Source organism: Solanum lycopersicum, chromosome 4, assembly GCF_036512215.1.
Source record: "Solanum lycopersicum chromosome 4, SLM_r2.1".
Classification (NCBI taxonomy): domain Eukaryota; kingdom Viridiplantae; phylum Streptophyta; class Magnoliopsida; order Solanales; family Solanaceae; genus Solanum; species Solanum lycopersicum.
Window position 1 is genome coordinate 24,245,729 of NC_090803.1, and position 12,478 is coordinate 24,258,206.

The following is a 12,478-nucleotide window of genomic DNA, read 5'->3' on the forward strand; positions in this document are numbered from 1 at the left end:
CTATAGTTTTATCACAAAATTTATTATATTAATGTGTGTGTATATATATATATATATATATATATATATAGAACAAGTTTGAGATATATGCTATAGTTTTATCACAAAATTCATTATATTAATGTTTTTTATTGTAGCAATAATGTAAGATGTGATTTTTCTTTACTTAGACAATATGCATATAATACAATTTTATGACATCACTTTATCGTTTAAATGTTATTTATTTAATTTTAAATTTATTTTTTATTGCTATTTTAAATATTTTATTCAATTTTTTTAATCTTTTCAACTCCAGACTCATCAAAGTTACCTTAGTGATTAGACCAAACATTTAAAATGAAACAAAGTACAATCTTGATACTTTATTTCAATGAAGAATTACTACATCACAATTTAGTGAAAATTAATTAAAATTGCAAGCAGTTCATGCAGTTCATTCTTACACTTCTTTAAAAAATATTTAGCAGAATAGTTTAATTATCGGTGCACATAAACTAAGACAAAAAAAACATATATCAAATTTAAAATGACTTAAAAAGAAATATTTTAAATTACCATAATTAACAACTTAAAATATTTAAAAGGTATATATATAGAATATTTAGTTAGGTATATATGATCATCCTCTCTTGATGATGGTGAGTATTTTGATATCATGAACGGCCTTTAATTCGTTCATTGTGTTTCGTCTTTTAACTGTGCTAAATTAAAGGGTTTTACTGGTTCACAAGTTCAATCATGTATTAATGGAGTATAGAGAGATTTATAATCAATTAATCATTAAGAAGGTTTAAAGCTTCATAAAGGTCGAGTGAAAAAATGTGCAACTCCTTTATTTAAACCATCGTCGTCCATATTTCATTCACAGGGATCGTGGTCCTTCCTCTTAATTCAACTATTAATTAATTTTTCAAGATCTGATTTTTTGGAAAATATGATACACTTGGGTATAGATATTTATTTTGTACGAAGAAATTCAGTGGCGGAGTCAGGTTTTTCAATGAGGGGATTTAAAATTTGAAAAATAGACACGCCATGTAGCCGAATGGGTTTCGACATCTAATATATATGATTATTTTAACCATATATAAATTATTTAATTTTCCGCAGAAGAGGATTCGAATGAATCCCCTAATTGACAGGTGGCTTCGCCACTGGGAAGAACAAAAGGAGGGAAGGAGTGATAGTGTGGGTATCCATTTTGTCCTGTGAACAAGATGATGATGATAATTGTTGAATGCCTTGAATCGGACCCGTTACAAACAGAAGGAAGAGATATCACCAGCAGAAGGAGTCAAGTATAAAGCCAGGGTTGTTGCCAGAGGTTTCAACCAAAGAGAAGGAGTGGACTACAATGAGATCTTATCACCAGTGGTCAGACATACTTCCATCCGAGTGTTACTAGCGATAGTTACACATCAGAATCTGGAGCTTGAACAACTTGATGTGAAGACAGCGTTTCTACATGGAGAGTTGGAGGAAGAGATATACATGACTCAACCGGATGGTTTCCAAGTTCCAAGGAAGGAAAATCACGTCTGCAAGTTGAAGAAGTCCTTATATGGACTTAAGCAGTCTCCAAGGCAATGGTACAAAAGGTTTGACAGCTATATAGTGAAGTTGGCTATACTCGGAGCTCATATGATTGTTGTGTCTACTACAATAGGCTCAAGGATGATTCATTCATCTATATAGTGCTTTATGTAGATGATATGCTGATAGCTGCAAAGAAGAAGTATGACATTCAGAAGCTGAAGGGTTTACTTAGTGCTGAGTTTGAGATGAAGGATCTGGGAGCCGCTCGGAAGATTCTAGGGATGGAGATCATTAGAGACAGAGAGAGAAGGAAACTTTTCTTGTCACAGAGAAGCTACATTCAGAAGGTCTTGGCAAGGTTTGGCATGTCTTCATCTAAGCCTATTGATACCCCCAGTGCTGCCAATATCCATCTCACTGCCATGTTCGCTCCACAGTCAGAAGAAGAGAAGGAGTATATGTCACGAGTTCCTTATGCCAGTGCCGTAGGAAGTTTGATCTATGTTATGGTCTGTACAAGGCCAGATTTAGCACATGCAGTCAGTGTAGTGAGCAGATTCATGGGAAAACTAGGGAGAGAACATTGGCAGGCTGTGAAGAGAATTTTCCGGTACCTTAGAGGTACATCTGACGTTGGTCTCATTTATGGAGGTGATACTCAGTGCTTGGTTACTGGCTATTCTGATTCTGACTATGCTGGAGATGTTGACACAAGAAGATGAATGACTGGCTATGTGTTTACCCTTGGAGGATCTGTCGTCAGTTGGAAGGCAACTTTGCAACCTACAGTGACTTTGTCTACTACGGAAACGGAGTACATGGCCTTGACAGAGGCTGCAAAAGAAGGGATTTGGCTGAAAGGGCTGGTTAGTGATCTTGGTCTGCATCATGATCAGGCTACGGTGTATTGTGACAGTTTGAGCGCAATTTGTCTAGCCAAGGATCAAGTCCATCATGAGAGAACCAAGCATATTGACGTAAGGTATCATTTTCTGAGAAGTGAGAAGAGAATCAAGGTGAAGAAAGTAGGAACTGCTGATAATCCTGCTGATATGTTCACAAAGCCGGTTCCACAGAGCAAGTTTCAACACTGTTTGGACTTGCTCAACATCAGAAGCTATTAATTGCCCTGCGAGGCAACTCTGAGGAAGAGGGGGAGGCCTGGCACTATCATAGTGCGTCTGAAGAATCTGTTCGGAGAATTCAAGTCAAGGTGGAGATTTGTTGAATGCCTTGAATCGGACCCGTTACAAACAGAATAAAACTGCTCCCTCTCTTTCCGTGGACGTAGCCAATTTATTGGTGAACCACGTAAATCTGTTGTCTTGTTTTTCGCGTTTATATATTTTCTCGTATTATCTCAAATTCCGCACAACAATAATGACTGCCAAATTTTAAGAAAATGGAGGAGGCAATGTAATGGTGTTCTCCAGATGAAATCGATATTGGTAAGGGAGAGGGAGAAATGGCTGAAGAAAAGAGAGAAGAGAAGGGTAGATGATGGTGAGGGGAGGCAACGGCAATGGCGGGATGGTGGTGGTGTTGGTAGAGTACTATAATGAAAAAAAAGGATTAAAAAAGGAGCTATTATATCCCTCCACGTGATCACTATATGTGTATTAATTTTTTTTTTGTTATTTCAGTAAAAAGTGTCTAATCGATACTCATTTTAAATAATAAAAGTATTTGATAAATACAAATTTTAATTGAGATGTTCAAGTAAAATATGCAAATAATTTTAAGGGATTTTATACGATTTAATCCTATATCTATATATTGAATTGGATGGGATTGAAAGATTCTATTAGGCATTAGCCCACTTATGCTTCTTCAAAGCTAGATTTTTAAAATTTGACATGTTGTAAATGTGAATCATTTCAAAGTGGATATCAAAAGATTGAAAAGTATTGAGAGGAGACTCATATCTAAATTTAGGAATTATTTAGAAAAGATTTGAATTGGTTGAAATTGAAAAAGAATTGATCTGCAATTTAAATTTTATTGCATAAATTTGTTGAATGGTATGATTCACACGTTTGTATAATTTGAATTTTGTATAATATAATTTGTATAATTTAGAATTCGTATAATATAATTATATAAGTTAGTTATTTTGAGTTTATATAAATATCCTCGTAAATTATACAAATTTGTGAATTGTACAAATCCTCAAATTATACAAACGAGACAACCTATATTTTAGCTACACCCCGTACATATGCAAACTATAGTTATGGAGCATAATTATATTTATTGTAGTGGTTATTCACAAAAGTTCCTCTATTTTCTAAAAATTACAAAAAGTTTCTATTTTCATTACTCTCTTTTGTACTTTTGGATACATCACTTTCATGTGATGTACTAGAACAAGTATATTTTGTATCAACAAAAATAATGTATTAAAATATTAAGTGATATATCCAATATTCTTAATTTTAAGTGACTTTTATAATTTGAAAAAAAACAAAGATATGATATAATTAGCTCTCTTAACACTTTTGAAATTCATGTAAGTTTTACTTATTTTATTCTTCCATAGATAACCACGTGGCCATAAGAATTTTCTGATTTTTGATTGATTTTTGGGAAATTCAGTACTCCATATACAAGTAATAAGATGTACAATAGCTTTTAAGTTGGATATTACTAATTGACTAAATTGTCTTTGATCGTATTAATTATGGGTCTTCTATGCAGTAACAAATAATGGAAAATACATACGGACCCCTCAATCTATTTTCGAAATTTTAGAGACACATTTTTATTATACTAAGATTTTGTTATCTCCTGAAGTTATTTTATAAATAATTTTCTATCCTTTTTCGATTTACGTGGTACTAGTTTGAAAAAAAATTCAACACGCATTGGATCCAGAAGATAGTTTCACGTAGGCCGAAAAAAAATATAAAATCATTTATAAAATAAGTTCATGGAGTAATAGAACCTTAGTATCAGTTCTTACATTAAAACTAAAATAATAGAGAGTATTTTTTTGTCTTAATTTATGTGACATTTTTGATAGCCGACTTTAAAAAAAATGACATACTTTCTCAATTGACAAAATTTGATGATACTATCTTACCTATGTTGAGTTTCACTTAGTTACCAACAAGGATTATGATAGAGTAGTAAGTACACTTTCGTCCTTAATTAAGAGAGGTCGGGTTCGAGCGCCCATGGGTACAATCGCCTTTGTTGGAGAATAATTTATCTATCAATGTGGAACTTTTCGATGCGATTCTTAATTTAATTGGGCTCCAACGTGTGGGTGTAGAGGACACCAAGAGGAAACAAAAAAAAAAAGAGTTTCACTTAGTTTGCAAAAAGTAGTACTCTTTTCTAAAGATAATTTTAGAATATTGTAAGATTTTATTATATTTTTATAAATTTTATGTTAAGTCAAACTATATTATATAAAATTAAAACAGAAGGAAGGAGTAATGCCTAGCAATTTGCATGTTAATGCACCGCCTATATATAGTGGAAAACATGGTATTTAGCAATCACAAGCAAAAATGAAGATAATTTCCATTAACATTCTATCCATTTTCCTAAAATCTAATAACACTAATACACTATGGACAATCTTCATTTGTATCATCTTTATTTGTCTTATTCTCAAAAAATGGAATAGTAGTGTAAGAAATAATAAAATTCCATTCCCTCCAAGCCCAAAATCATGGCCTATAATTGGAAACCTTCCTCAACTTCTCCTAAAAAGTAAGCCAGAATTAATTCATTGGATACATAAAATAATGAAGGAAATGGACACCGAAATCGCTTGCATTCGTTTTGGTAATTTTAATGTCATTCCTGTAACTTCTCCTGAGCTTGCATGCGAGTTCTTAAAAACTCAGGATTCTGTTTTCTCATCAAGGCCTCTTTGCATGTCCGCAAGCCTCGTTAACAATGGCTTCTTAACCTCTATTTTTCTCCCTAGTGGTGATCAATGGATGAAAATGAGAAGAATTCTTGCTTCTCATGTGTTATCACCAACATCACTTCAATGGCTTCGTCATAAGAGGGACGAAGAAGCTGATCACCTTAATCGATTCATTTACAACCAACCTGTTCTTAACGTGAGGAAACTCACAAGATATTATTGTGGAAATGTAGTTAAGAATATGATTTTCAGCAAGAGATCATTATTTGGAATTATAGAAAAAGAAGAGGAGCAAATTGATGCAGTTTTTACACTTATTGAATATGTTTATTCTTTTGGTGTATCAGATTACTTACCATGCTTAAGTGTGTTTGATTTGGGTGGTGACAAGGCAATTATCATGAAAGCCTACGACATAGCAACTAAACAAATTGATATTGAAGTTGATCACAGGATTCAAATATGGAAAGATGGCAACAAAACTTTGAAAGAAGACATCCTTGATGTTCTTATCATGCTCAAAGATATCAATGGAAATCCATTGATGAATGTGAAAGAGATTAAGGCACAAGTGCTTGTAAGTATACATTCAATTATACTTAAACCATGTGAATTAAGTTGCCTAGTGTTGTCTGATCACCTTTCGCTTATATAATTGGTAGACTATTTTGTTGAAAATATATATAATTAAATAATAAAAGTGTGCTTTGTCAAACAACTTAAGATTTTAGATGAAATGATCACACACTTCAATATGGTGTCAGAGCATGCAAAGGTCTTGAGATCAAATCTCACCGCACCCAAATCAAAAAGAATTTCCACGAGCTTGTCCATGAAAAAAATCAGGTCCACACATGAGGGAACGTGTTGAAAATATAATTAAATAATGAAAGTGTACTCTTTCTAACAGTTTAAACTTTTAGATGAGATGATCAAACACTTTTTAACATATTTCGCCAAGCTTCTAAAATCTCCTTTTGAAAAATGTTTTTCTATCAAAATACTTGGGAAGTATAGCCGTTTCAGTTTGGTTAAACAATTTGAAAAACATTTTGTTAATATTAGTTAGCACAATAATTTGTACTTGACAGGTTCCAAAAAGTGTTTTGGGGAAAAAAATTCTCAAAACTTCTACTGCTATTTAAAAGTATTTATTTACTTAAATGTTTAACCAGACACTTCAATTTTTGAAATAAATATTTTTTATTTTTAAAAGCTTGGTCAAACAAGCGATGAGTTACGATTTAGGCTCATACTACAATCTTATTCCTTCTACGTATTCTATGTATCAACTCAAAAAGAAAACGTGAATTAATCCTCATATGTTCAGAAAGTATTGACATGACTGCTTATAAACGAATAATGTTCAGGAACTTTTTCTGGCAATAGTGGATAATCCATCAAATGCAGTTGAATGGACACTTGCAGAATTGTTGAATCAACCAAAGTTAATGCAAAAAGCAATAGAAGAGCTTAACATTATTGTTGGGATCAATAGATTAGTTCAAGAATCAGACTTGCCAAGGCTAAATTATGTCAAAGCTTGCATTAAAGAGACCTTTCGACTCCACCCCATTGTGGCTTTTAATGTTCCTCATGTGTCAGTCTCTGATACAATTATCTCTGAAAAGTACTTCATCGCAAAAGGGAGTGTAGTGATATTAAGTCGTCTTGGACTTGGTCGGAATCCCAGAGTTTGGAAGGATCCATTGAAGTTCAATCCAGAGCGTCACCTCAAAATGAAAGATGGTAGTGAAGTAGTTCTCACTGATTCAAAGTTACGTTTGTTGTCATTTAGTTTGGGAAGACGAGGTTGTCCAGGTGTGAAACTTGGTTCAACAATTACTACAATGTTACTTGCTAGGCTTCTTCAAGGGTTTACTTGGACTTTACCACCAAATTCACCATGCAATGACTTAATTAAGTCATCTCAGACTAATAATTACTGTACCTTACCATTTGTTGCTCATGCAAAAGAAAGATTAGCTAAGGACATGTATGTTTAAGCTACAATTTTTTTTGTATTCATCTGCCAAAGCCCCGGTGTGCAAAATTATTTGTGTTTGAATGTATTATTAGTAATGTGTCTTAAGTTATAGTATTGTTTTTCATTCTATGCGAAGATTACTATTTTGCGTACTTAATTTAATAAAGTTTTATTTGAATAGATTACTGTTTTAACATGAGTTCTTCACTCATATAGTAGATAATTAAATGTATGGAGTTTCTTAGCTTATACACAAAAAATTAAATTTATTAATCCTTATAAGTTACACATTAATGTTCGAAATCAAAGATGAAACATGATAAACATGATAAATAATTTACAAAATAATTTCTTTGATTCATTAAATATATACTATTAATTGTTCACACCCTATATATATATATATATATATATATATATATATATATATATTATCTCTTTTAATTATTTTTGGTTAGTTCTTCAGAAATAATTATATAATTATACATATTGGGTTATATAATTTTATTTATATAAGTATTCAATAAATAGCGTAAAAATAGTGTTTAGCATAAATATATATTTATTTCCTTTGAATTAGTGAATTTTATCATTAGTAACGATTAATTCTTGATAATTATTTTGTCTGGTTTAAATTAAAAAGCTCAAGTAATTAATGATAATTATTCAACTTATATTAGTTTTAATCAGTTTGAACCCTAATTTCTTTATCCATGTGGTATCACTTCCATCAATCCCTCTCTCAAATTCAAAGATTAGAGACTTCGGGCTAGATTTGTTGACTTTGTCTTAGATAAGATCTCACCCAAATCTAATTCAAATTGAAAGATATCATATTGAATCTGATTTATTAGGGTTATGTTTTCCTCTTACTCGTTTTCTCATCCATTATTTCAAATAAATCTCTCATCTCCCCCTCAAACGCCTAAATTAGAATGCAAACCTTTATTTTCAACTATAAAATACATGGTATTGGTGTACACAAGAGCAAAATTGAAATTTAAAGGTTGGAGAATAGTATTCTTTGAAATCGAACACACAAAGGCTTGAGCCTCAGATTTTTATTTTTCTTTCAAGTTCTTTTTCCTATCTATTGATCAGTAGTAGTAGAAAGCCCTTAGCTTGTTTGTCTCAGTTCACTGCCCTCGAAAAGGTAAAATTCCTCTCCATGCTTTGCTTTGTTCTGCTAATTATGAGTTGTTTGTTTGATTACATTTTTTTACCCAAGTTCAACTATCTTTAGTGCTTTCTAGGTTGTCCATCGATGCAATTATGTTCATGTTGTCAATTTATCATGAACTTCATTATGATGTTCGTAGTGCTATCATAAAAATGAGGGGTATGACTTATTGTTGATCTGCACTCTTTGAGTAAAAAAGGTGTGTTTTGGTTCATATTTTAGCATATTAATTTAATTGTTGGTTGTATGTTGGCTTACATTTCCATTTTTCGGCATAATATACCTGCTTAGCTTGATATATAAATCTGGAAATTCAAAAATCTAGACTGAACAATGATGACTGAGTTCGTAATAGTATTGAACATTGATGAAAAGAGGATGAACACTGTTTTTCATGACCAATTATATCAACAAAGAATGATTCATGATTTCAATAAAATAGTGAGATCTCAAACATTAGAAGAAGGACAATTGGTCCTCAAATACATATTCCCCATCAAGAAGAGTATAATTGGAAATTTGTACCAAATTGGCAAGGACCATACATGGTTTGTAAAGTGTTATTTGGAGGTGCATTGATCATGTCAAAGATGGATGGTCATGAGTGGCCAAAACCAATCAACTCAGATGTTGTCGAGAGATACTACATTTGAAGATTAGTTTTTCTCTCATCATTTTTTTTGTAATCGTATCATTTGCTTGTAATTAATCATGTCAAGTTTTTATATCCCTCTATTGAACTACATCTTACCTGAATTCTCAAAGGCGTCCTATGTCTTCCTTGATCATTTTCTTATTAACATTCTCTATTGCTTTTATTACAAAAGTGGAACTATGTCTGACCTAATTTCTAACTCAATGGGATATTGATGCATCACAACGGCTTGGGCATACACTCCATAGAATTTCCATTTCCATTCATAATGAAAACTGGGACATAATTTTTAGAGGATCTCAAAAATTCTGAAGATCATTTACCAGCAAAACACGATTGAGCATGCATTAGGAAATGACAACTGAAGAAATTTTTTTGAGAAGATCTCAAAAATTTAACAAATGTTCCTACCAAAGATTTGAGAAATGATAAGAAGTTTCACTGGAGTAAAATTTTTGAGAAGATCCCGAAAATTCTATCCAGTACTATTCGAAGTTTAAAGTTAAGGACAAGTAATCTTCAGCGTGATCAGAAGCTCATGAACCCCAATATCTCATAAGTTCAAAGTCAAACTTCAATTATCTTCTAATTTTCCCAGCTTCAAAGGACTTTTAGATTCGATATATCGAAACTTGAACTAAAGTATTCATTTAAGCTTTGTGACATGACACATGAAAATGAACCTATCAATTTACTTATCAAAAATCTATTTCTATTAACGATAAGAGACTGTAATTCTACGAAGTTCTATTTTAGTAATATTTATCTGGTGCTTTTTTATATATGTATTCTACCTAAAATAGAATTCTAGTTTTATTTTTTGTTGTATAAATACATGTATTAGTACAATGAATAGAAATATGAACGACAAATTTCTTTATGTAAGCAACCTTGTTCAACATGGTATCAGACTTAAATCATGTAGTTTCGTCCACTTTCATAACCCAATGGAATAACCTTTCTCCGCAAATCATAGTCCAACAATAGTTCTTGACGAAATGAATTATCATTTATGGTCACAACTAATGGAGATGCGTATTGGAGCAAGAGACAAAGTTGGACATCTTATGCCTAATTGACCAAACTATTACCAACCGATCCAACGTATGACACATGGGTAACGAAAATCACAAAGTTCGAAGTTGGTTTATTTATTCAATGAACCCGCATCTGATGCAAATATTTATTCGTCTGGCAACCGCTAAAGAGATATAGAAAGATGCTTCAAAAATATTCTATGATGGATTGGATGAGACTTGCTTATTTGAACTGAACCAATAATCTTTTACCGCCAAGAAGAATAGTCGACCTTTGTCTACCTATTATGACAAACTTATTGCAATTTTTTTAGGTAAATTGATCATCAGACTTCACAAGAGAGATCAGTGGAAGGGATTGTACAGTTACATTCTGTGGTGGCTAGGCTTTTACTTCACATATTTCTAAGATGACTTGATCTAAAATTTGATCATGTTCGTGGTGAGATTTTGCCAAAAGATCCAAAACTGGATTTGGAAAGCTATTATGTGTACGTAAGGAAAGAAGCACAACAAAGACCATTTGGGTAGTTCTAGACCAGTCCCTGAAAGTTCAGCCATTGTAGTTCAATGTGATATACAAAAGAGTCGAAGTATTTCATCATCTGGAAAAATAAATAACTTTTTTTGCAATTATTGTGGTGAAAAAGGGCACACCAAACAATGTTGCTTTAACAATATTGGATATCCAGAATGGCGGGATTTTGAGAAATAACCACAGAAGAACTTAACTGACAGAGAAACAATAGCCATACAAGGAGACCAATTACAACCTACGACCAATGTGGCTCAACCAGATAACTTTGGTAAGGTGGATGTTTTTTTTGTCACTTCCAAGAAAAATACATGGATTATTGACATAGGAGCATCCAATCATATGACTAGAGACTCTAATAAGTTACAAACAGTTCACCCATCCTATCAACAAGTTATTTATATGGATAATGGTATACTTGTAATATAACGGGGGAGGGTCTGTTAAATTGTCTAGTACTTTGACTCTTGAAACTGTTTTTGTGGTGCCTTCACTCCAAAACAATTTGTTGTCTGTAAGCCAAATTACTTCATCTTTTAACTATACTATTAGTTTGGCCCTTATTTTATATCTTTCATGACATTCTGACCCAAAAGACTCTTGGTTATGGTGTTAAACAGTGCAAGATATACTATCTGGAGTTGGCTCAGAATATAGAGAATAATTTCTGGAAGACATGTCATACAAGTGGAGTTGAAAAGGCTAGAAAAAATATGGCTATCGCATAGCAGACTAGTACACATATCTTTTGGTTATCTTAAGACATGTAGAGCCCGTTTGGATAGGCTTAAAAAAAACTTTTAAAATTTACTTTTGATAGTGCTGAAACTTATTTTTAAAATAAGTAGTTACGTGTTTGGAAAAAACTGCTACAGTTGAAAAAAAGTATTGATGTGTTTGGCAAATAAGTGTTGGCAAACACTTTTTTTATCAAAATGTCTGAAATATCCTTAAAAATTTTAAAATGATAAAATGTTGATTAATTTAAGATTTTATACTTGAAAAAATTAAAGCAAAACTAAGTTATGTTTTACATCCATAAGTAACAATATTTCCTATCATTCACATAATTCTTTAACATCACATTTTTTTTGTATTTATAATAATAATAATAATAATAATAATAATTAAAAAAATAAAATAAAAATAATGATAATAATAATAATAGTAACAAAAATAATAATAATAATAATAATAATAATAATAATGATTATGATAAATAATAATAATAATAATAATAAAAAAAGAATTAAGGGCAAAAAGGTAATATACTTGGTCAACATAAAATGACTTTTAATTTGAAAACAGAAAAGCACCGCTCACCTACCTTTTAGCTTTTGGCTTAAACTAAGTCACTTTGATAATTATCAAACACTCTAATAAGTCAAAAATTGACTTTTATGTCAGTTTGACCAGCTTTTAAGTCCATCCAAATAGGCTCTTAGACCAATGTTTTTAGCTGATTTAGATGTTTCACATTTCCAATGTAATATTTGTGAACTAGAAAAAAGCCATTAAATTCCTTATTTTCCAAGTTTGAATAAATGTTCAGAACCTTTCATTGTTATACATTCTGATATTTAGGGTTCGACAAGCATTCCTCACTCTTTCGAAAGCTCGATATTTTATCACTTTTATTGATGAACGCACTAGAATGACATG

The 12,478-nt window shown here is 31.8% G+C and overlaps 1 protein-coding gene across 1 annotated transcript; it reads left to right on the forward strand.

The window, feature by feature from the left end:
- Positions 1-5,303: 5,303 nt before the first annotated feature.
- LOC101257953 (isoleucine N-monooxygenase 1-like) lies at positions 5,304-7,428 on the forward strand. Its single transcript, XM_004237246.1, has 2 exons — positions 5,304-5,999; positions 6,793-7,428. The coding sequence occupies exons 1-2, from the start codon at positions 5,304-5,306 to the stop codon at positions 7,426-7,428; spliced, it is 1,332 nt and encodes a 443-aa protein (XP_004237294.1).
- The last annotated feature ends 5,050 nt before the right edge of the window (positions 7,429-12,478 follow it).